The sequence below is a fragment of the Vanessa tameamea genome, chromosome 19 (genome assembly GCF_037043105.1).
Source record: "Vanessa tameamea isolate UH-Manoa-2023 chromosome 19, ilVanTame1 primary haplotype, whole genome shotgun sequence".
NCBI classification, from domain to species: Eukaryota; Metazoa; Arthropoda; class Insecta; order Lepidoptera; family Nymphalidae; genus Vanessa; species Vanessa tameamea.
The window spans coordinates 8433488-8459645 of record NC_087327.1 but is presented as its reverse complement, the minus strand read 5'-3'; the positions used below and the strand labels follow the sequence as shown (position 1 = coordinate 8459645).

Sequence of the window (26158 nt, the reverse complement as noted above, 5' to 3'; positions counted from 1 at the left end):
AGATATATTAGAATTATAATCTTATCAGAAATATATTTAGAAGCAACTATTCGAACTTATTCGCCATATCCCGAGTATTACCCGGCGATTAATACTCGCCACGAATAAAATATTTGTTCAAATAAGCACGACTTTAATTAATTCTAATTGATTGCAAGTAATTTATAGCAATTCCTCTTTCATTTAGTTAGATAAGCAACATATAAGTATTAGAATATTATCGTTTATCAACAAGTGATATAAAATGCAAATCTTCGTAATCTCCATAATTATGTAAAACCAAAGAAATCGCACAAAACGCGATAGTAGGACTATTCAATGTTCAAAAAGTGCCTATTTACCACAAAAGTGGTATGGTGTTGTATCGATTCGCCACACCACGTTTGTAATGTCTATACCCAGTTGTATACTCCGAATTTGTTGAGTCTGTGCTAAATGCTTATTATTTAATAGATAATAGAAGTGTCAATTGTCAAAGTCAATAACCTTAAATTTATATTATTGTGTATTTTTGTATTTATCAAATTATCCTTTTAATTTGTTGTTTTCTGAAAATAATAATGTTATTAATCCATTATTGTTGAATATCAAAACCGGAGTTAAAAAACTATAAAAATGGACGGTCCACCGGGCACGAATACATCTAACAATAGCAGCTCAATAGTACCGCCACCGGGAATGCCAAGCTTTCCCCCAATGCCTCCGCCGAGCCCAATGGCTCCTCCAACTGGGGGCCCTCCTGGTACTATGCCGACAGTAAGCTCAACGAGTGGACAAAATATGCCACCGCCCGGTATGGGACCACCGCCAAGCATGATGGGCATGGGTCCGCCGGGTATGGGTCCCCCACCACCCCCTGGAATGGGACCCCCCGGTATGGGAATGGGTCCGCCACCAATGGGGCCTCCAGGCTTACCACCTCGAATGCCACCTGCAATGATGCCTAGTATGAAAGGCAATTTTAATCAAACAATGGATATAGGCCCACCTGGTATGGGTCCACCACCTAATATGGGGCCCCCTGGGATGGGTCCAAATATGGGACCATGGGAGGGTCATGGTCCACAGGGATGGGGTATGCAAGGGAGAGGAGATGGCCCACCAGGCTGGGATGATCATGATGATGATGGTGAAGATAATGATGAAGAAAATAGTGACAATGGTCTTTCTGGATCTTCATTACCATCCTTGTTAACTATGAAGATAGATACTCCCGAAGAGTTCAGAAACAAACCACTAGCAACAGTAGGGGGTGTAGTACTACCCAAAGCTCTTGAAGAGGCCTTAGCATATAAAGATCAGAGACAAGCGGCATTAGGCGAGCAAACAGAAAAAGAAATAGGTAATGTTCTTTTATGAATATTTTAAATATTCATTATCATATCTGTGTAAATCTTAACCTGTATATAAAGTTTAAAATTATATTTAATTTAAGGCTCAAATAAGATGAGAGCTAGAGAGTGTGGTAAGGTGATGTAAAACTTAACTGCAGATTGCTTGTTAAGCTACACCCAGCAAGTATTGCCTTATTGGATAGAATACATTTTGAAACTTCTCGATAGAAGTAAAAAACAATACATACTCCTCCTCATTATATACTTTTTTTGCTAATTTATTTTGCTAATTTTACTATATAAAAAACAGAAACTGAAAAGGAACCTGAGGTACCTCCAGCCCCTGTGATTAGTGCTGAGTATGACGTTGAAGAAGATGGAGCTTCAGATGAAGAAAACATTCCAGAAGCACCTTTACCACCAGTCATATCCAAACAGGAGGTAAAGATCTCCATTTAGCTTTTCAATGAAGAACTTAGTAGAACTAAAGACAAAGACCAATCCACAAAACAACCTCCATTGCATTGCATGATATTCACTTCCAATTTCTTCTTTCTCTAACTGAATGCATCTACCAATGAGGTTCAATTATTTTATTCCCTAGCAGCTTAAATAATAAATTAAAGCTTGTTATGTATGTTCATACAATTTTTACAGATTTATTATTAAAAGTGTTCCTTCACTGGTAAAAAATTAATTGCTAATAAAATATAAGATGCTTTGATTTGAAAAATACTTAGGAAAAATGAGGTTCAACTGAACAATATCTTGTCGCTACTACAGTAAAAAAAAATCAAATGTATGAATATTTCATATATGTAAACTAAATTTAGATAGACATGTATGTGTTAAACGTAGCATAGTGTGTTGTTTTTTTCATCCTCCTTATCCACATAAACTTTAATAGTGCCAAATTCCATACACCTTCATGCGCTTCTTTTTGGTAATAAAGAGGTACAAAGTTATTGCTTAACATTTTAATATATATGTAGATTATAAGCATGATACGAATATTATAGGGGCAAGCCAATAAAACAAATAAGAATAAACGCAAGAAGAAGAAGAAGAAGGCAGCCAAGCAGAAGCGAAAGGAGACCGAAAATAAAGAAGCAGACATTACAGATAAGGAAAGTTCTCAGAAATCTAGTGAAAAAGAAAATGAGAAAGAAGCTGAAATAGAGTAAGTTTAACATTTATAAAATGTAAACAAAAAAGTCTATTTAAGTTTCTTTTAATTAGTATTTTTTATATATGTAGTTACCCATTTGACTACCAATAAGTAATTGCATCTTTAATTCGAATTTTAAGTAAATGCCGGTGTTAATAAACAAATATGTTTAAATTTACAGATACATCCAAGAAAATATTCAATTCCACGAATTGGAACCAATGTATCGTCAATTTCATCGTATTCTAGAAGCATTTAAAATCACAGAGTTAAAGGAAGAAATAAAAGAAGAATTTGGTAAAGATGCTCCCAAACCAAGTAGCAAGGTGCAGGAAAAGGTCACAGATCAATTTGCAGCTGATGAGGAAGCTGTTGAGGTAATAATTGAGTTCATTGACAATGAACTACTAATGTTACACAACATTTCTTTTCTCAAAAATATCAAAAGTTTTCCCAGGACTTTGTATCAAGTTTATAAATGAACAAATTAATTCAAATTACATAGACAAGTAAATTTTAAAATATGTGAGGTAGACAAAATGCACATATTGAAGTTTATTTATATTAGGAGTACTAACCTACATGTGTACATGGGCATTCAAAAAAATCTATTTTAAGATAAAATCTGTGTTACATTTTGGCACTGTATGTACGAATTTTTATTGCTTGTCCTTGATATGTTCAAATTTCAAACCTGCAGAAGCACGCAGCGGACGAAAAGGATCGTCTGTCGAAGCGCAAACTGAAGAAGTTGTCGCGCCTGTCAGTGGCGGAGCTGAAGCAGCTGGTGGCGCGGCCCGACGTGGTGGAGATGTACGACGTGACGGCGCGCGACCCTCGCCTGCTGGTGCAGCTCAAAGCGCATCGCAACACTGTACAAGTGCCCAGACACTGGTGCTACAAGCGGAAGGTACAATATGACAGATGTTGTTAAAAAACGTACAACATGTACTTTGCTATAGCAATTTATTGTAGGCACTCAATTATAAGATATTAAGGGTGCAAGTTTAGATAATAAAACAAAAGATAATATAAAGTACTCTGTAATAATGTATGAATGGCATACTAAAAAACTAACTAAAGCTAGCCCCGATTGCTTGAGTAATACAACAAGTGCTCACAATCTCATTGTGTCGCATTTGAGTTGACGAGCTGGAAATTATGAATATTAGTAATTTATTTTAATTTATCTACTTTATTTTCTAGTATTTACAAGGCAAGCGTGGTATAGAGAAGCCTCCATTCGACCTGCCGGACTTCATCAAAAAGACAGGAATTATGGAGATGCGCGCCTCCCTGCAGGACAAAGAGGAGACGAAGACTCTAAAGGCCAAGATGCGCGAGCGCACGCGACCCAAGCTCGGCAAGATCGACATTGATTACCAGAAACTGCATGACGCGTTCTTCAAGTGAGTCTTAGAGCTTTTTCCTTTTTATAAATTTCATTTTATTTGCATTCATATTTAAAAGTGTAAAAAGGTCATAATTTACTAGTGAAGCATTGTGCAAATCAGGGATGTATGGAGCTCCGTAACCGATAAAAAAATATTTATATTTTTTTTTGCATAGTATAATACGAAATTAGTTCATTGTAGAGATGTGCCGATTATAACTTTGGCCGTCTAGCCGACTAACCGATTAGTCGGTTGTACAGAGACCGACTAATCGGCTAACCGAGCCAATAACGGTTGATTTTTGCTTTGCCAAGGTCAGAGTGGTGTTTTTGGTTAAAAAAATTAACCATATAAAGCTTAAAATCTTAAGAGAATTAAAATTTAATCATCTCGAAAAGAAATCTCGATGGATTTTTTTATGACCAATTGGATAATGATTCACGTAAAGTAATTGACAAATGATAATTTATGTAAAATAATTGAATTTTATTCCTCCTATATAAATTTTGTCAAGAAATATATATAATAAAAGACGCTAGCTAGTCGGCACTCTTTGCCGAATAGTCGCCGATACCGAATGCGGCCTGATAGTCGACTTTACAGACTAGTCGGAACATCTTTGGTTAATTGTTTTTTAAAGCTAAATAATAGCCTACAAATAAAGCCAAATTAAAATCTTGGAATTTTTTGTTACAATTTCTAAATATTCAATAATCGTAACCGAAACAAGTGGGTAATTTGAAATAATTTTTCATCCGTAACCTTATCTGAAACCGGTAAAATAGTATTCATATATCCAAATCCGAAATGATATATCCACTAGCGACCCACCCCGGCTTCGCACGGGTGCAATGCTGCCACTAACGGTTTTTCAGTCGTTAGACAATACAAACCGCTATGTCCCTGCGTTTTGAATCTGTAATATCTTCGAAAATAATCATTTAAATTACATGTTGTAAAGTGCCATATTGATCTATATTAAATGCACAATGTATTTAATGTATGTATATAATAAACGTATTTGCTTAAAATCGCTTCAAAAATAAGCCATTATTTCTCGTAAAAAGTAAAGGATAAAAAATAGTTAACGTGAGTTATCCCTAAGAGATAGACAAATACCATCGCGGACTTTTTTGAAGAACTTTTTGAGATATACAATACTGTAGTACATTATTTTGATCTACATCGTAGGGTTCAGCCAGCGTTTGCAAAGTAAGCGCAGAAAATGTGTTTAAATACGACATCACTTTAGAAACCTCTAACATAAATAATCAGTGTTTCTCTATTATATTTTTCATGTATTATACAAATAAACCTTCCTCTTGAATCAATCTATCTATTAAAAAAAATCGTATCAGAATCCGTTGTGCATTTTAAAGATCTAAGCATACATAGGGACAGACAGCGGTAAGCGACTTTGTTTTATACTATGTAACGATAACATCCCCAATAGATAAAATATTTAAATAAACAAAATTGTAAAATGCTTGGTGTCCAAATGCCACTTGTTTTAGTTTCTCTCTACAGTCTAGTACATAGTGTATGTACCATCTTAAGCTTATCAATAATAACACGGTGAATCTAGGAAGTCATATAAATATATAGTAAAACTAATCTCCTATGTCAAGTTTTGTCGATTTCATATTGTTTCTCCCTGAAAAATAAATTCTTGTAATGCGATCATAAAATGGAATTTTCCTGAATTTTTTGATCCATTAGGTCAAGTTTGAATACTTGATCAATGTAATTATCAATTTAATCAGGTTTTTAGGGTTCAAGAACAATTTTGAAAATATATTATAAGTTAATTTGGTAAGTTTTATTTATTGTTAAAATTCATCATTCATGAATGATATGTTCCTAATTGATATTGTTATTAAACTTATGTTATATTTTGAAATAGATGGCAAACAAAACCCCGTATGACCATCCACGGTGACTTGTATTACGAGGGTAAGGAGTTCGAGACTCGGCTCCGGGAGAAGAAGCCAGGTGATCTTTCCGAAGAATTGCGCACTGCGCTCGGTATGCCCGTCGGTCCAGGGTCACATAAGGTATAATCTATAAAATAATAACTTGATAATATCAATAAAAAATATTTTTATATATATAATTCATGTGCCAACTCTTTGAAAATAAATAAATTCTTACCCAGAAAACAATAGAAGGCTGGACTTAGTTGTTATGTCTCCTGAGCCTTTAATGGCAGTGTCACAATATTATAATATTCTAGGTGCCGCCCCCGTGGCTGATCGCGCAGCAGCGTTACGGGCCGCCGCCCTCGTACCCCAACTTGAAGATCCCCGGACTCAACGCGCCCATACCCGAGGGCTGCGCCTTCGGCTACCACGCTGGTGGCTGGGGCAAGCCACCCGTCGACGAGACGGGCAAGCCCCTCTACGGAGACGTCTTCGGCCACCAGAGCCTCGGACAGGATGTAATTTATTTTGCTATTATAACATTGTAGATTGCCTTTTAGGGCGTTGAATCTGTGGCGTTGAAAGTATTAAAAAAAATATATATATATTAGTAAGCCAATATTTTTTTTTAAAAACAAACTGATATTTTAGATAATTTCTTATCTTCTACGTTTTTACTTAAAGCATGCAAATTGTAACAAGGCAGTGGTGGTTTTTCTTATTAATAATCTAGATTCTGGAATAAATTCATTTATATAAGATTTTAAATTAACATGGTTATTTTTATTACTAACAGTATTTAAAACGGGATATTTACCATGTTTTTTATTTTTATTTGGTGGAGCTCGATATTTCGTAGAACAAGACATTCGTAGATAATGTCGAAATATCGAGCTCCACCAAATAAAAATAAAAAACATGGTAAATATCCCGTTTTAAATACTGTTAGTAATAAATTCATTTAGGAATTCAGTTTAACATATTATATAATGTTTGTTCTCAGGATGCTGAGGATCTCGATATCGATAGGACAATGTGGGGCGAACTGGAGTCTGAATCTGAGGAGGAATCCGAAGAAGGTAATCTTTGCAAATAATCCAAAATTATTAAAAAAATATATGAATAGGCTTAAAACTATTTCACTACTAACAGAATAATAGTTTTTATTGCATAGTATGTAAAAAAACGATTTATTTTTCTACAGAGGAGTCCGACGAGGGCGAGAAGGGCGGCGAGGCGGAGGTGTCGGCGGGCGTGGCCACGCCGGGCGAGGGGCTCGTCACGCCGCTCGGCATCAGCTCCGTGCCGCCCGGCGTCGAGACGCCCGACACCATCGAGCTGCGCAAGAAGAAGCTGGACTCGGACGTCGAGGGGTAGCTTTACTTTAATGCATATATACTTATAAGCTAACTCTCTAACTCATGGTAGGGAGACGATTTTCGCGTACAAGTTAAATAGGAGGAGTCGAGCTGGTCAAGGCTTGGGGTTAATGGTTTGATTAGAAAACGTGGTGATAACGATAAAATAACTTTTATATTTCAGGTATTCTGCATATATGTATCTATGTACTTGTAACAATCACACGTTTTAATATTTATTTTATAAACAATTACATGATTTATTTTCAATGAGAATTAACATTGTTGTAAGTTATATAATAATAAAATATTTTCTGTTATAGTGGTGATACACCAGCTCTATACCAAGTACTGCCCGAGAGACGCGTGGGGCTGACGGCCGGCATGATGGCTTCCACTCACGTGTACGATATCAACGCGGCTAACCCCGGTATGACCTCAGCGGTTTCTATATATTTAAATATTATTTCTAAGAAATATTTCGTAACCTATAATGAGTTATAATATTTTATACGAGACAGTAAATTTGTTTCGTACCAACGACTTACGAAGCTAATAATGCGAGTCAAGCACAAGTTACGAGAACAGGGAGAAAAAAGTGCGATTGACTCAAATAATATAGTCATAGTCAAGTCGGTCAGCTTGAGTGACGGCGGTGTGTGTGTGTGCGCGGCAGGCAAGCGCGCGGCGGCGGGCGCGGCGGGCACGGGCGCGAGCAGCGAGGCGGGCGCGGGCGGCGTGGAGGTGACGCTGGACCCGTCCGAGCTGGAGCTGGAGCCCGAGGCCGTGGCGGCGCGCTACGAGCGCCACCTGCGCGAGCACCGCCCCAAGGGCCGCGAGGACCTGTCCGACATGTTGGCCGACCACGTCGCCCGGCAGAAGGTACGGGCGCTTCGTTGGAAACATTCGTCTTATCATTTGGGATTGTTATTTGTTTGCAAATTCTGATTTCAAAATCTTTTTTTTACAGAACAAACGAAAACGGCAACAAAATACAGATTCCAAGCAAGCGAAAAAATACAAAGAATTCAAGTTCTAATCATATTTTTCTTAATTGTAATAATAATATTATAAGTATAATGATCGTGGTATTCATAGTGTATCTATGTGACTGGACCATAAATTACCTAAAAAAATATCCGTTGTCTTTTATTTTGTTTTATAAACACAAATTTTAGTAATGACCATCATTATCAATGATATGTATAGTTTGACAGAAAAGCAATTTAAGTTATAAATAATGCCCACTTATATTTTGACTCCTAGACTTGTGGTCTAAAACATCGACGAATAGAAGTAGGGCGATGCAGAGTAAATACACCAGTAATATATATTTCATCACGAGATAACAAATTTGCTGGTCACTGTGATTAGTTAAAATAGTTCAAGTAATTAAACACCACACGGTTGAACCAATGATTCTGTTAAAAATGTTTTAAATTTTATAACTTTCATTAGTGTTTGTCTGCGTTGGAACATTTCAGCACAACGTCGTCGTTTAACACAATAATTAATATAATCATAAATTTGCATAACATTATTTTAAACATGTGATGTTACCTTAAGATATATAGAATTATTTTAACAAAGCAAGAATGCTTTGTTAAAATAATTCCGTAGTGAGTCACTAGCTCCAAGAGTACAAGAAGCTCCACCTCTTTTTTAAAAATGAATACAGTTTCTATGTCAGGCATAATTCCAATGAAAAAATACCATAAAATATGCTAATATGAAAATAAGCCACTAACCTTGGGAACTAAGATGTAATGTTCCATGTGCCTGTACTTACACTGGCTCACTCAGCCTTCAAACCGGAACAACAATACCAAGTATTGCTATTTGGCGGTAGAATATCGGATGATACCTACCCAGGTGGGCTTACACAAAGTTATATCACCAAGTAATCTTCGCGTTTAAAGAAATTTCTAAATAAAATGAGGTATCTCTAACATTAATATTCTACGGTCGAATATTATCTAAACAATTTGTTGTATATTGCAACAACTATTATATATTGGATGTAAATCAACAGCGCCTGCATAATTTTATTTAACAAAATAGCGCCGAAATACTTATAAGTAAATGTATGTCTACTATAAAATATGTTTGTATCATATTATATTGCTTTGTGTAATAATAATGTCATAAGTCATAATGATTTATTTTTTTGACAAATTTAAAAGTAATAATGCATTGCACCTACCAATGCACATTGTAAACATAGAAATAGGGATTAATGTATATCAGAAATAGAAAAGGGTCTAAAATGTAACCTTGTGTAACTCCCATATCATTCAATCGATATTTCATGATCTACAAACAAAGTTTATACTTAATTAACGTTTGTGTGAAATGGTTCTGTTGATGTGAGTACGTACTTCAAGATAGTTTTTCGAACCGCGACACAAATATTTAAATGGGAACTGGGAAGGTCGTCATTTACCTCGCAAGTCACGTCGTCAGCGGTGTTTTGGACCGGAGGCAAAGGGACGAGTGGGTATGAGTACGTTGTCAGTGTTGCTAATAAAGGGTTTGCATAAATTGCAAATAAAGAACAATAGAATAATAAAAAAAGATATACGCATAAAAATAGCCGAAAAGGGACGCTTGAACTTAGTACGTTGTTACTTATGTAAGAATTGATAATTAAAGAAAACCAATAAGTAAGCGTACAATAAATAATCATAATAAAATGTTTTTTTGTCTTATTATAAATAAATTTATTAAATGCCCAATGATGGCATTATGTTAGAATAGTGTTTTTTACATCGTGGTACATTTTCCGAGACAAAAGTCTACTACTTTGAATCCATGTGCTATTCCTTTAACTTTGGCAAGAATCTTTGCGTGACTGGAATGTGTTTTGTGGACTACACGTAAGCATTTGATTCTTTATGTTTCGAAAGGCGACACGTAATACAACAAGACGTCGACCTAAAATACATAAATATAATAAATAATGTTACACCAAAGTACGCTTATAATGTATAGGCATACGCATTTCCCATACAAATATGAGTCAGACAGGGAACCCCCTCGGAAATATTTTTTCGGCGGTATTCGAATCTATTTTCAGATGCATTGCTGCATGCATGCGCTGTTGTGGATTTTCGGACACCTAGATGGTGCGGATGTAACTTCAAATTCTGACGCGATGTCCGAAGGTGAAATTCAGCAGGTTTTAAGCTAGGGTTAATCCAAACAAGTCCAGTCAGTCCAAAACAACAAGTGATCCAAAATCTCTACGCAAAGCCGGAGGATCAAGCAGATAGGAAAGGGCGTGATCATCAATAATTCGAGCCGCCTGCGTTGAATAGGGTAAATATTACAAATAATAAAAATTGATAATCGGGAGCTCCCACCCAGAGTTGAGAACAGGACTATACGTGAGGCCGAATTTGTGCCTTGTATAGTTTAAATTTATGATAATATACTGTTTTTTAAGGAAAAGTATGCATAAGTATTCCATAAAATCTGCTACACATACTATTAATACTCGAAATAAAAATAACCCTTTACCCTCATTTAATAAATTAAAAAAGCTTAGTAAGATAAAATTGATCAATTAATTTTATTACTCATTAAAAGATTACTCATAAGATATAATGATCGGATTTTAGCTTCCAACGCAGCCTGAATAATAACAATAATTCTGAATACTAAAGTCATTGTAAATCTAGTTAATTTCAAAAGAGCAACTATGCGAGTTTCTTGCCGTTTCTTCTTGTTGGAGTAGTGGTATTAATAACGATTCAAAAATCGTTTATAGTAAAGTGTAGTAAAGGAAAAAAAGAAGACCAAATAAAAAATGGAAATATATTTTCTGGATCTAATGCAATGCAAAATGCTCAAAAATTTATTTTATATATTATATTAAAAAAAGTCTGTCACAGAGGCGACTGCATAAACACACGTCGATATTTATTTATACACATCAATCGTAATATAATAATTATACTTTTACTTAAAATTATTTTAACATAGATGGTATAAAATTTGCTATTTTTATTCATTTATTTATTTATGTTTCAATCGGGTTGCTTTAAAAATAAATATTTTAAATATTTAGGTTTTTACTTTTTTAGTATTGGTAAATTTATTAGTACCTCCGTAACTGGCAACCCAGTTTATATGTAGCTGGACTGGACTTCGTACTGTGGATTACAAGTTTTTGTTTTTATTAATTAATTATTAAGAATAATTAAGTTTAGTTTTTAATCTTAAAAATAAAATGTCTCGTGTACTAGTTGGTGTTAAGAGAGTTATTGATTATGCGGTTAAGGTAAGTTTAATAAGGGTTCAAAGGTTATACTTATTATTCCTATATTATATTAATATATATTTAATTTAAAATAAAACCTAAAGATACAACTTTTTAATTAAGACAATTATTTTAAAATGAAATAAATACAACTTATACCATGACATTGAAACTTGACCTGAAAATTTGCCTTTATGTTTATGTGGTTTATTACTTGTGTTAAATTCAATTTAATTAGAATAATAATATTTTTAGATACGTGTGAAACCAGACAAATCTGGGGTGGTAACCGATGGCGTCAAGCACTCGATGAATCCATTCGATGAGATTGCAGTGGAGGAGGCTGTAAGGATGAAGGAAAAGAAATTGGCTAGTGAAGTCATTGCAGTGTCTTGCGGCCCAGCACAGTCTCAAGTACTTAAACATTAATTTATCGCTAATACATCTCTATAACAACATATTTAATATTTATTAATCTCAACATAATGTGTACAACATGTATATGACAACTGTTAAATGATGGTATTAATATTATATAATTAAAATAATTATTATTATGTACTGCAGGAAACGCTTAGAACAGCATTAGCAATGGGAGCTGATAGGGCTATACATGTAGAAATTTCAGGACCTGAGTATGAAACTTTGCAACCTCTACATGTTGCTAAAATATTAGCCAAACTCTCACAAGATGAGAAGGCAGACTTAATTATAGTTGGGAAACAAGTAAGTTAAAGAGTTTCATATATCATAGCCTTTTGTTATGATAGTATAAATTATGATGAATATTATTTTTTAGGATTATATTAATCGTATTATATCTCTTAGGCCATTGATGACGACTCCAACCAAACAGCACAAATGACGGCAGCCCTTCTTGACTGGCCTCAGGGTACATTTGCATCCAAGGTATCATATAATTCTATAATTATTTTTATTTCTATAGAAAAAATTTAATATGTAACCAGTAAAAATTAGCATTTAATTTTCCTTTTAAATAAGTAAATAGGAAAAAAATCTAATAAGAATAGCTGAATTATCTCTTCTGTTTGATTTGTGTTTAGATAACCTTGTGATAATAAGTTTTGTTAAATAACCTAAAAAATAAATTAGATAACTCATGTTTATATTGAAAGATAATGTTATTGAAATACATATTGTATTTAAGATTTTTTTGTTTTAAAAATAAGTAACATTTGTTTTTTATAAATCCATATTTCATACAAAATTATTATGATACAGAAAATGTATTTTTTTTTGTATATATATTCCCTTGATATATAGATAGTTTTGCCTGAAAAGGATTCACATTATCTTGATAATTATTTACAGATAGAAAAGTCAGATGCTGGATTGACAGTGACCCGTGAAATTGATGGTGGTTTAGAAACAGTCAAAACTAAAATGCCAGCTGTAATCAGTGCCGATCTTAGGTTGAATGAACCGAGATACGCAACACTGCCTAATATCATGGTAAATAATGTTACCTTGTAATTTGAATTGTCTTCTACTCTTGAAACTGATTTTTATAATAATTACTTCTTTTTATTTACAGAAAGCTAAGAAGAAGCCAATGAAGAAAGTTAGTGCTAAGGACCTTGGAGTTGACTTAGCCGCTAGAATCAAAGTTATCAGTGTAGAAGATCCTCCAGTGAGGCAGGCTGGCTCCATCATACCCGATGTAGACACCCTTGTCGCTAAACTAAAGGAAGGAGGTCACATTTAAAACAACAGTAAACTACTATCCTGTTTATTTCTCTGTCTAGTAATGTAAAGTCATTTTGTACATGGTTTTTTGAATGTAGATCTATATATTTGTTAAATATATTTTGTCAAGTTACAAAGACATTTTATTTTCGTTTTATTCAATTCATGAATTATCATTATTTTTTACAAATAGTCTAGAATAATTTTAAATTTTCAGTACTCTACTTACATAGCAATATCTACACAGTTTTACATTAAGATGAGTGTTTGTAGTCATTTTGTTATTTATTGAAAACATGCATCTTTATTTATACAATAATACATGTTATGATTGATGAACTGAATCATTTAAAAAATACACAAATTTTATTTTATCCATTTTTACTCATCCGAATGTAAAATTGTTAAAGACACTTACAACAAAATATTTATACCAAAAGCCTGCTTTCAGCTATGTTCAATAACCTGCACAAGTTCACATAAGTTATTCTCAGAATCACACACGGATACATGATTACATGTCGACACTGTCCAATCTCTACACTATAAAATACTTAATGAACACAAAAAGTTGAAATATACAGTCTGAGGAATGAGGGTTCTCATATAAAAAATTAAATTAAGTAACTAGTAACACGATTCGCCACTGTAAGGCTCGTACCAAACTATTTTCCCCTCGAGACAGCCGGTGACGAGAAGATGATGTCTGGGACTGAATTTGGAGCTGACGACGAGGTCCTGATGTATCCCGAGGCTTTGTCCGACGTCTACCATTTGAGTGGGTCCGTCGAAGTCTTGTACGCAGTGGGACAGCTCTGCGCAGCGGTCGTTGAGGGCTAACAGACGCATACCGCGACCGAACGGCGAGCACACCAGCCGCCCATCGGCAGAAAAACAAAGTTCCTGTTAAAACATTTCAATTCTATTATACATAGTGTGATAAAAATACTTTTTGTATTGTTCACGAATTTTAGTCCACGCTCGGAAAGGAAAAGTAATAAGATTATAATAGTCAAGAGATGATAATTATTTAAAACTTGAAAACGGACGGACTAAATTAATCTACAAATCATATTATATAACGGCGAATGTTTATTTATAACCCTCTATATGTTGCAGCCTGTGATAGGATTTGGATCTTTAATTAACAAATTAGCAACTGACAAGATGGCGAGGAAACTTAACAAAACAAAGAAGCATAAACAACACGAGAAGGTTGGCGTCGGGCCAACGCTGCAGAATGTTTGCAGTGTTATGAAACACCCATGACGGTAATATAAAATATAATTTTCGTTTTTTGCTATAAAGATTTTTTGATATTTAGGGACATTAAAATTGGTGTATCGCCTTCGTAGGCGTGAGCGATAAATTGATTTCATAACTTTTTATTATTTTATTATTCTGTTCGAAATCATTACTCTACGTTTATGCTGATCTTACAGTTTATTTTACGCATTCTTTAATTTTCAGTGAAATTAAATAAGCATGAACTGATTTTGCTCATGTGGAATATAATTACTTTTTTAAATGCCATTTTAAACGGATGAATAATCGCAGAGTATCTGACTGTGGTAACGGACGGCGGTGGGATACCTTAATGAAACCCTTCCCCTCGTTGGTCTCCTCGACGTAGTAGAGCAGGCGGTCGCGGTTCTGTCGTATGTAGTGCGGCGTCTCTTCGTCTTCGCACGAACTAGAGCTCTCGCGTCGCGGGGTCTGGCCGGACGTCGACGGTAACGTGCTGCACATGGCATGAATTATTAATTTACGTCCTACGTTACATTATGTAATCGAAAACTTCACATCAATTACAATGAATTCATTGAAATGTGTTTAAGGAGTAAATAACAATTGGTAAAAATGAAATGATTTAGGAATTTGTTTTGCATAGCTAAGATATGAAGCTTAATTCTCTAGGCTTAAGACATTTTTAGACAAAAGTATAATTAGAGTTTTAAGACGAATGTAATCAATGGTCTCGCCTGTCATCTGGGGGAGCGCGGGCGGGCAGGGCGGGCGTGGCGCTGAGGCGCGGCAGCAGGCGCGCGGGCGCGGCCCGCAGCGAGCGCGCGCGCAGCACGCCCGGCGGAGCGATGCCCGTGTTGATGCCCATGATGCGCTGCATGTTGAAGTTGCGCCCCACCTGACCTCTGCGCGACACTCACTACTGTACTGGCCGCCGACACAATCACTACAATGTATTTTTTAAATTATTCTACGAAGGCGGACGAGCGACCGGCCATCTTCGCCACTCCACTTTTAACCACTCCTTATACCGTCGATACGCCGTCGATCTTGGGATCAGATGTTATGTCCCTTGTGCCTGCATTGGATGAGTCCCTCGTCGAACCACAACATCGCGATCTAAAGCATTAATGTTTGGCGGTAGAGCAACCACTGCCAACGAGACGAGCCCGTATAAAGCTCACTCATTAAACTGAACGGAACGGGAGACGATCGATCGCTAACCGCTGAATCGATGAAACCTGTTAATGTGAGCGAGTGGAACAAAATTATAGCGAATTTATCCGATTAATTAATTAATTGTCTAAGTAATTAATGATCTCGTTACTATTCACTGTCATGCACTAACTTGTCTGTGTTGCGTTACCTGCTGTACATCTCTTGGAGCATTCGATGTTGTTTGATAGTAATAGACGCCTCCCACACGTCATTCTGAATACTCGACAGGCCCTGGACAGAAACAGATACCTCTTCACGCTAATCATACAAGTAAAGATATATCGTTAAATATTTCAGGCTATGTTTTTAAATCTCCTTCTTTTTACCCCGAAACTGAAATATACAAAAGATATCAGCAATCAACAAATCATAGAATCCAGGGCCGGCTAGTAAACGAATATTAAATATTGGGTTTCGAGAGTCAGCTCAGGAACGTGTTGGCTCCGTTTTTTAACTTCAACAATTTCTTACATATTTATGTTAAAAAATTTTTACTAAATGAATATAGACTACGGTGTCTATTTTATTATTATTAATTTAATTAAACGTTCAAGTCAAGCATAATGATGATGCGAACATTTGAGGTTTAATTACATTTTCGTCTCAAACCCGGCCTCAAAAGTACGCGATGCTTGTAGTCTATGGTCTAGTCCGGCCCTGCCGTAGTGCGCTCACATGAACAGTTTCATCAACTCACCGGCGCGAGTCGGGGCGCGCTGGGCCCGGCCTCGGGCTCCGCCTCCTCGTCCCGGTCGCGCTCCCGTCTTGTACTGTCGGTCGATCTGACGCGATATTCACGTTTTAATTATTTATTTCGAAATATTGTTCGAAAGCGAACATTCATACGACTAACTTTGTATCTGCAAAGGAGCGATTGCTAAGTGGGGATGAATCGACTTGGATATGGATATAAAACACGTGTCATATAATCATTCTTCTAAATGGTTAACTTTCCAATGCGATCGAGGGCAACGGGGCGGCGAGAGGCGCTTATAATTATCTCATTATATTAAAAGGCATCGACTTTATTATATTACGTAATTTATATTGCCCATTCTGTGCGTCGCGAGGAGGAAGTATCCAAGAAAGGAGGAATAAACTGCGCTAAAATGTCAAAGTATTTCAACATGGAAGGCAAGGGATCAAGTGTAGGAAGCAAGATCAGCGTGATAGGTGACATGCCGTATAACGTCCTTATGAGTTTGAAAATAAATAAATACGAGGAGACTCACGGGCGGGCGGGCGCCACGGAGGCGGGCAGCGCGGGCGGCACGGCGGCCATGGGGCGCGGCTGGCGGTAGGGGCGCGCGCGGGGGCGGGCGCGGCGGCGCGGCGCGGGCCGGCGCGGCGGCGAGCGCGAGCGCGTGCTCTTGTCCGCCGGCTCGGCGCCCGCGTGCGCGCCCGCCTGGATGTCATGGATGCACGACCACTGCGCACGCGCACAGGTGGATAAAAACTTTATTTCACGAAATTGAAAATATAACTAATTTTACAATAGTATATTAAGCATAATAAAAGTCACTGGGTGCTCCCAGTACGGAATGGAACAGTTAATGTCGAATGGTGTATTACCACACCGTCCATTCGAAATACTTGCACTGGTTGACAGTTACTGGTCGATTAAACGTCGACCAAACATCCCCCTAAAACATCGACGTAAGTTCTTCATCAAAATTTCTTAAAATGGACCGAAGGTTAGCTTTTCTCTCTTTTCGACTATACCGTTCTACCTTCGATTTTACTTAAAATTTTCGCTTATACAACAAACTTAAAATATAAACGAAATAGAACACACCTAAATGTAATAAATTCCATTGGCAGGAGTCGTAAAGAATAAACAAACCTTAGATTTACATATTCCATATTTACTTTTAGCTCTAACTTATTATGCACTACGCACAGCTATCGTTTGATATATTATATCGCGCAGCACTGTGCTAATTCATAAATATTTATATTATATCTACTGTAACATAACTTTAAAAAAGGCATTTCTAAGAATACCACAGACTATTTCGATCTCGATCAATGATGTCAAGTCAATTCAAGGTCAAAGTGGTTTATTTATTTTTACTGCTCCTGCCTTTGAAATTGACTATTGACACCAACATTAGAAACATACTATATATCAAATTATACTATATAAAGATCGCTTAACAAAAATACATACCTCAGATCTGTCATCGTGACTTATATTCCTACTTAACGCACACCAACCCTGCGGATGGATCTGTAAAAATATATTAAAAAAGACATATTATATACAATCTATAAATATATATTAGAGGAACGCCTTTTAAAAGTATAAAGTGATTCCTACAGTGCTATAGATCTATTCAAAGGCCAAGACGCGCACATCCATGTTCAATTATCGTCATGCATTATGAAATAAAATTTAATTTTTATTCTTTTGCTGTTTTTGTTCTTAAACAATCTCACGCACACTTAGTCATCTAGTAAGTGTCAGCGTCACCAATATTTATGCGCGCCAATAATTAAATTAATAATGACTGTATATCTATAAAGATAATCTAGATCTTGCAAGTACTTATTTCGTATCTCTCTTATAAGCTACGTTTTCACGTGCACCCTTTAACTGTTATTACAACGAATGTCACAATCATTTTCTGACATTTCACGATCGTATTTTACTGTGAGTTTAGAGCTCTACTGATTACAAATTTGCCATTTCGGTTAAGACTAACTCTGGGACCCTATAATAGACTAAATCCTTAAGATGGAATTTACGAATTTTCGTCTTTGTGGGTTCCCTGTATACCATTGAGCCATACAAGCTTGACTTAATCAGTGTTGGTACCATCATCAGAACTAAGAGATACACGAATCACCGCAGGAAGCTACACGAATCAAATCGACTGGCTTGGTATCTCCTTTTAAAAATGTATATATTTTATTTATTTTCATTTCTTATTATGTATGACTTAAATGTTGCAAGTTATTAAAAATAAAAATATTCTTAATTCAAATAGGCGTATTAAACACTAGTCACTTTAATAATGTCATCTCATTTCATGTTACAGTATTGAATTAAATGTAAAGCTTCCGCCGCTCACCGGTTCGGAATGTAGATTCTACCAAGAAGAGCCGGCAAAAGAAATAGAGTAACTATTTTTAAACAGTTTTACATAGTTATATTGATAAAATGAAACGAATTATTGTGCATGAAAATCAACGAATACTGCATACATAATACCCACTTGGTGCATTTTTATCTTCTATATACAATTATAAATAAAGTTCCACTCGACTGATACTCTATAGTAATAAAATATATAAAAGATTGTTCTTAAAAAAAAAAAATCAACATATTTTTACTCTACTTGTTTAGAAAACGGGCAACTAAAGCGATATTTCTTCATTTCAATCAAAACATTCATTATTTACCTGCAGTGCACTGACGACCTCAGCATCGTTGCCATCAGGAAAATCTGATACGAACTCGACCCTATTTTCTGTACGCTTAAGGTCAAACAAGTGATCGTACATTGCCGCGATTGGTATCAACTGTTGGCTCATTTGCATCAGTCTGTATAGATTTGGCTGGAAGATATTACATATTGTATATATTTTATATAAAAAAAAAACTCATTCTAAATTTAAAATTGATCATGAACTGTATTCTTTTTATTATTATTTTTTAATATATTTTGTTAATTTGATGCAACTAAAGAGCTATGCTTCCTTGAATATATTTTTATAATATATACCTAGTATAAAACAGTCGCTTCTAGTCACAATACGTAACGTATTTTGATGCGGTTATCATCAATTAACAGAGGAGATCCAAGGGGAAGTTATATATTGTAATACATAGATATGACATTGACAGACGTAAATATGTATTATTCATAAATTTCAATTTATTTTTTTTCGTTGGAAAATACAAGAATTTCTGTTTTTAAGCTTATTTTTCTATGTAAAAGTTTTGTATACGTGTGTACGATAAGGGTATCGTACACGAGTGAAGTCGGGACGGGTAGCTAGTACATTAAATAGGTAAGTATCGTATCATTGAACTTAAAATTTATTTCAATAGTAACCAGCCTGATGAAAACATTTAATTTTTTTTTAATGACTTTTGCTAATGTGATATTTTGCTAATGAAATTTCCTAATATATAATTTTTGATTTAAAAAACGTTTAATTTTGTTATACTTACTTTAAATCCATGTAAGTGTTGAGCCAATGTTGACAAGTTCAAATCATGAATAATGACAAGCAATCCCCCGGTAGTACACATGACCATCTGTCTCGCGTCCGGCGAGAGCCTACACCTCATCAAGCCGGACGCATGGAATACTCTTTGGTATACGAGATTAAATTCTGTGTAGGAATTTATATCCCATGTATATATGCTGCCGTCCAATCCGGATGTCACGAGTAATTTGTCTTTGACTGAAAACTCGATGTTTTTTACCCAGTTCGAATGTCCTAAGAGAGAGCGAATTTTTTTCTTTAAATTTCTTACATCCCACAACGCTATGGTGGTGTCATCTGAGCACGTTGCGAACATTCTACCGTCGAGGAATCTGAAAAGTTATATCGTTATTACAAATACAATATGTATACTAGGTTTTACTCGCAATTCTGCATCTGCATTCATTAGGTTCTCTCGCAATATCGTGACAAAAATCTTATCTGGACCCCAATATAAGTCTATGTCAAATTTATTATGATCGTTTAAGTTGAGTCGTGATACGGTAACAACAGTGCGACACTTCTAGGTGGTAGACATTTGTACAAGCCCCTCTGGGTACGTCATAAGACCGCCAAACATCAATACTAAGAATCGTTGTTCCGATTCAAAGCGCGAGTTACCCAGCGTAACTACAGACCCAAGAGACATAAAATCTTTGTTCCCTAGATTAATGGCGCATTGAAGATGTAAGGGATGGTTAATATTTCTTATCAAATCGAATGGACGGCAGTGAACACAAACCATATGAAGGCTAATTTGTAACTATTTAAATTTAATAAAAAACAGACTAATTTAATTTTGTATTCATAATATTAGTTCGATTTTCATTCATGGCGGTCATTATCAACTAAAACTGGTCCACTATTTATCAGTTTTATAGTGTATAAGTGCGCAAACAGCAAAATGAAACGACCTAAAACAGTTTAAGCTCAGGGTTATACATTAGGCTATAATGGTTTGCAAGTGGCCTTTTCCATTGAATAATGTATGGAATTAGTTAGCTTGTGCATGTGTAGTGGTTGTTTAACGAGGCTTTAAGTGAATTGATATAAAACCTTGTTAAATAAATTACCTTTCGAACAATACTTGTAGAAATGTAAGTTAATTAATTTAATTATTCTTATAGCATTGTAAAAAATTGTCCAAAATGTTAAATTATTTTTATAGTTATAATTTTTATGTTATATTGACGACCTCATTGGTCTAGTGGCTATAAGGCCAGCAATTTTAAGCTCCAGGACTCAAACCCTAAGAAGGAAGAATACCATGTGGCAAATAATTTTAATTGATCCATTAACTGTGTTATAATTTACTTGTGTTGTTGTTGTAATGTGCCTAAACTATTTAAATTTGTTTAAATACATTATGAGAGCATAAAGCCTAAGTGGATATTACTGCTAACTTTTAAGTAGTGACTTTTTTGTCAGTTTTTAGGTCATTGTTAGCAAACATTTACAATGAGAAATTAATTAAATCAATATCATAAAATTACACTTATTCAATATATCACAACAACATTCTACCAAGCTCATTTATTAATTACTATAAAAGTTTTTTTATTCTTGATTTTAATAAAATTGTTTTAAAATGATTTGTCATGACAAGATATACTTACAAACAAATGAGGAGTAATATTTTTTGGAATGCCAAATCGAATGACTTAACACAACACAGATAACTTATACCAGAAGATAAAGCATGTTTCGGAAAAGGTCTTAGTGTATAATATCTGAATGTAAACATGACAATGTGATTTGATGTTTTTTGTATTATTATAAATTAAAACTATAACTCACTTAACACAATTAACACAGTCCGAATGCGCTCCATTTACCGAGTGAATTCTCTGATGTGTTAACGGATCAAAAATCTGTATTGATTTCTTCTCACACGCTGCAACTAGAAGAGAACTGATAAAGAGAATATTTTATATAAAGTTATAATTAAACAAAAAATAATTATAGATGGTTTAATAATCATCACGTACATATGTTTATAATTATGGCTTATAAAAATAAATATAACTTTACAATTAGAGGATGTAATAAAGATAAACAACAAGTACAAGCACTAGCTGTAACCAAAACATCGGAAACTAATCATGAACTATTGCATGTATTTAAGATATAAAAGAGGGAAATACAATTTTTGTTATTGAAACTTAAAATATAGATTTTTTAAAGCTTGCCATACAATAATAGCAGATTTATTACTTGTAAAACAGAATCAAAGACATATGGCCGTATTCAAAATCCCTTTCAAAGACCCTAAGCAAATTATGCATTTAATATATACTTTACTTTATACTTATTAATCAGTGTCAATAAAATAAATATGATTTATAAAACTATTGCTAAAGTAGACACAATGGAAGTGAGTTTAATAATTATTACTATGAAATGATAACAATGTTATTTATAAATAATTGATAAGAAATTGTTAATAATTTAGTTAATTTATTCAGATAAAAGGATATTTTTTAATTAATCCATTATAAGTTCAGTTGATATAAGCTTGATATAAGTTTATATTTAATGAAGTTTCTTTTGTTTTGCCAGTATAATGTTTATTCATTATCTCTAATAACTTCTTTGATATAATACAAATAATGGTCATGTCAATTATATATTGTCTTGTTGTTATATAAATAGAATGTCAATTAAACCTAAATCAAGGTTGACTTTAAATTTACTTACCCTTCCGGGGAGAATTCAAGGTTGAATACGCCACCGGTAGGAAGAGCATTCGCCTGTTCACAGTCCCATGAAGCTATAGGCTTCATACCACAATACAGACTGCGCGCCATTGCGTCGCTTGCTCCCACCGGATTTTCAAATCCACTTTCTCGGCGAAGTAGCCGATAAGGGCTGTACGCTGAATACTTCGCCATGAAGGAACTATCTCTTATGGTTTTAGTACCCATTTTGATAATTTACCAACGACACCGATTTCACGCTATCTTAATATTTAAGTACAAAACATATCACTCAAATATACATATAACTAATACGTCTCTCAAAATTTAGACCTGCAATGTTTTTTCCGCATTAATATAATTGTAAAAATAATCAATGCAGGTAGCACAAAATGTAGAACATAAACCACAGACTGCAGCAGATGCTTTAAGGCTTTAAATAGCAGTTGTCAGATGCGATAACAGCTGACAGATATACTTTCTTCATGTTTATCTTTTACTTCAATAGTATTAGCATTTTTTATCTATGGTTCGAAATACAGATTCAAGAAAAGAATAAAACATATATTATATACATTAATAAATATTGTTATAATTTTTATATACTTATCGAATTATAGTTATGGTAATATATCATTCAGAGTTTTAAAAATAATAAATCTAATATTAGGACATATATATTATAGGATATTCTTTAACATTTACAAAAGTTTTCTTCAGAATAGAAAAATAGTTAAAATTATTATATATTATATATATTGTTAAAATTTTAAAATAAAAATACATTCTGTTGCAAAATTTATTTACTAATTATTTGTTTAAATTAATTATTTATCATAACCATTATCAATTGATTAATCACCATGTATTTGGAGCCAATAACCCATTTGGTGGAGGGATGTGACCAGTCTTTAAAACACTTTGCAAAAAAACTTCAAACCTAGTTTTAGGGCCACCTTCATCAATATTTTGAAGTATAGCTAAGTACTCTGTGCTTAATAACTTTAATAATTTTGTACATTGTTTACCATAATGTCTTAAGAATTCTGAACCACAAACAGTAAAGAAATCATGTATCAATGTGGCACTTATATCTGGTTCTGGTTTGAGATTAATAAAGGATGCAAGCCACTGCCACCCATATCGTAAGCTATGAGGATTTGAGGCATTCATGAATTTAGGTGTTTTAGCTATCCATATAGCACAGTGAAGTCTAAATATACCAGACATACGTTTCAAAAATTTGTCCTGTTTTTCAACAACTCCTTCATCATTGTAGGTGTATCCTCTAGACATATAAAACTCTTTGTCTGTTTGTCCTTCTTTCTGAGGAAGCATCATTGGCACTAAATATGGACATTGTCTGTGGAAATATGCTTCAAGCAGTTTACCAAATTCTGGAAATTGAGACCACAATGCAACTGTTACAGCTGCTAGTGGAAAGGCAGCTTCAGGGTTGCTGGAGACTAAGAGATCTCCTTGTCTTACAATTTTTTTAGCTAACAGGGCTGTGCAATAATGTAAGCCTTGAGGATGCTGTGATGCCATAACAAATGTATCCAGTACTTGGACTTTTTCCCCTCGGAGAAGTTTTGCTAATTTATCGAATTTATCTCTCATGTGCATACCGCTCACTGATGACAATGCATTAACGGGAGTGTTCACAGCTTTTTGGCAGTCAAATCTGAATTTTTTTAAATTAGTATTTTCTAATAAATCTTTGTAACTACTCTCATAACAATCGAGAAAACTTTTCAATTCCTTATAATATGTATAATTTTTTTCTGAATAAAACATAGACTGAGCTCTTTTAGCTTGCTGTAAAAGACCCTGTTCAATACGGGCAGTTTCTGCGGCTTTCGCCTCTTGTTCTTCCATTTCCTTAATATCTTTCTGTCTAGCTTCTTCTTCTTCTATTTGTTTATTTAACAACTCTTGCTGCTTGACTAAATTAATATCATCTATAATTTTCTGTTTTATATTCTCTATATTCCACGATAATACTTCAGATTGTTTTACTTCCTTGTCAGTTATTGTACCAGTTTTACAGAAGTCCATGATTGCAGTTATATTGCCTATGACAGTGTTTAGTGAGGAAATATACTTTTCTAATATTTCTTTAGCTAGTGGCTCTCTTTGAACAATATTTGTTATTTCATTGTAACACATACATATTTTTGTACGACTGTCAGTAATAGCTGCAAATCTTACAGTGGCTTTATTTTGTTCATCTAATATTCTATTCATATTCTCAATAGTCTGTTGGTTGATCATTTGACAATTCTGTTCGTCCAGCCTAGCCTTTTCAAGCACTGTCAAATTATCATTTTCTCGCAGTTGCTTTGCCATTAGCAGTTTTCTTGCTCTGAGCTCTAAAGATTTACGTTTCCACTCATCACTTTGGTTCTTCCAATACTTTTGCATAGTATCTGCGTAGGTAGCGACCATTTTTTCGAGTAAATTTTTAAACAAGTCTTCTGAATTATTTTGTAATTTTTCTTCATAATCTTTTAGTAACAATGTGTAACGTAACTCCTCGCCAACTTTATCTTCTAATAAGTCAACAAATTCTTGATTGTTATTATTTGATATAGCATCGACCTTTACTTTTTCTTTCGTTTTAGGACTTCTGGGACCAATAGTGACTTCTGTTATATGGGGACTAATTTCAGCTGCGTTTGTTAAAGCCGATATACGTAATCTCGTGAAATCTGCTAACGTTTCAGACATACTTATATCACAATTTCTAATACCGCTCCGCGTGTAGTCATCTCTACTGGAATAACTTGTTTCTTCCATTTTACAGCAACAACCATGAAATATGATTATCTTTTATAATTATTTACAATTTTCCCTATATATAATTAATGCTTATGAATTACAAACTAGCGACTGCATGGAGGTAAAATTATTAACAAAAATTCATAACTACGACGAGTAAAACGTATTGTGTATTCTAATTTAAAAATCAAAAGCGTCAGGTCCCTCAGCTGTCAGCTTTTAGAAACGTCTTTCGTAAAAGTGACATTAACGATGTTATGAATGTTTACATTAACATAAAATACCGATTTCTTTTTTAAATACCTTAATGTAATATTAGCTCAATAATAATATTTTGAATTATGTATATAGTTAAGAATATTGGTCAAAATAATTAATCAAGGCATTTAAAAAAAATCCTAATTTATAACTAGCAAAATATATAGCGTAGAATGGTCTGGGAAAAAGGTGAAAGAGTTATTATATGTGGAGAAGTTTTAAAAGATAGACTCGTGAATCGGAAGTCTATCATTGTGAGCCTCTTAAATGTTATTGTGTTCAATCATTCAATACATTTTTCTTAGATCTTGTATAAATACATTAACAAAAATAAATATAAAAAAATCAAAATATTTTTGGAATAGTCATGTTTTACTTTTGTGTTTGATAAATTAGTAACAATTTATATATTTATTTTAGATTTTAGTCTCTCTTAAAGGTGAAGGATTAATAAAAAATCTTCTAGTTTTTGTGTTTAAACATTTGTGATTTAATCGATTTTGTAGTCTCGATCGCACCAATCAATCTGATTCATGTGTTTCAGAGTCATTAAGCTAAGAATAAAAAAAATATATACTAAACTAAAATCCGAATTTATACG

General features: G+C 34.3%; 4 protein-coding genes across 6 annotated transcripts; 2 read left to right on the top strand and 2 right to left on the bottom strand.

Annotated features, from left to right (window-relative positions):
* Positions 1-466: 466 nt before the first annotated feature.
* LOC113399413 (splicing factor 3B subunit 2) lies at positions 467-8311 on the top strand. The gene is made up of 13 exons (XM_026638544.2): positions 467-1342; positions 1645-1775; positions 2354-2514; positions 2684-2879; positions 3203-3412; positions 3709-3911; positions 5800-5950; positions 6130-6333; positions 6819-6894; positions 7020-7188; positions 7497-7603; positions 7850-8055; positions 8144-8311. The coding sequence occupies exons 1-13, from the start codon at positions 616-618 to the stop codon at positions 8210-8212; spliced, it is 2610 nt and encodes an 869-aa protein (XP_026494329.1). The 5' UTR covers positions 467-615; the 3' UTR covers positions 8213-8311.
* A 2924-nt stretch (positions 8312-11235) lies between these two features.
* LOC113399448 (electron transfer flavoprotein subunit beta) lies at positions 11236-13278 on the top strand. The gene is made up of 6 exons (XM_026638590.2): positions 11236-11455; positions 11690-11848; positions 12002-12160; positions 12263-12343; positions 12767-12907; positions 12990-13278. Exons 1-6 carry the CDS (start codon positions 11405-11407, stop codon positions 13158-13160), a joined length of 762 nt encoding a protein of 253 aa, XP_026494375.1. The 5' UTR covers positions 11236-11404; the 3' UTR covers positions 13161-13278.
* LOC113399290 (DDB1- and CUL4-associated factor 10) lies at positions 13169-22988 on the bottom strand. 3 transcript variants are annotated; one of them, XM_064217953.1, is made up of 11 exons: positions 22520-22988; positions 21620-21733; positions 19785-20154; positions 19010-19165; positions 17775-17834; positions 16837-17033; positions 16302-16386; positions 15753-15835; positions 15124-15332; positions 14735-14882; positions 13169-14044 (listed from the first exon to the last, which is right to left on the bottom strand). In XM_064217953.1, exons 1-11 carry the CDS (start codon positions 22744-22746, stop codon positions 13978-13980), a joined length of 1716 nt encoding a protein of 571 aa, XP_064074023.1. In that variant the 5' UTR covers positions 22747-22988; the 3' UTR covers positions 13169-13977. The 3 variants fall into 3 exon arrangements, with proteins under 3 accessions (XP_064074023.1, XP_064074022.1, XP_064074024.1); XM_064217952.1 differs by having other exon boundaries at positions 15124-15291; positions 22520-22986; XM_064217954.1 differs by lacking the exons at positions 15753-15835; positions 16302-16386 and having other exon boundaries at positions 15124-15291; positions 22520-22985.
* A 322-nt stretch (positions 22989-23310) lies between these two features.
* LOC113399422 (mRNA export factor Gle1) lies at positions 23311-25520 on the bottom strand. The gene has a single exon (XM_026638557.2). The coding sequence runs from the start codon at positions 25315-25317 to the stop codon at positions 23377-23379; it is 1941 nt and encodes a 646-aa protein (XP_026494342.2). The 5' UTR covers positions 25318-25520; the 3' UTR covers positions 23311-23376.
* Positions 25521-26158: the final 638 nt, after the last annotated feature.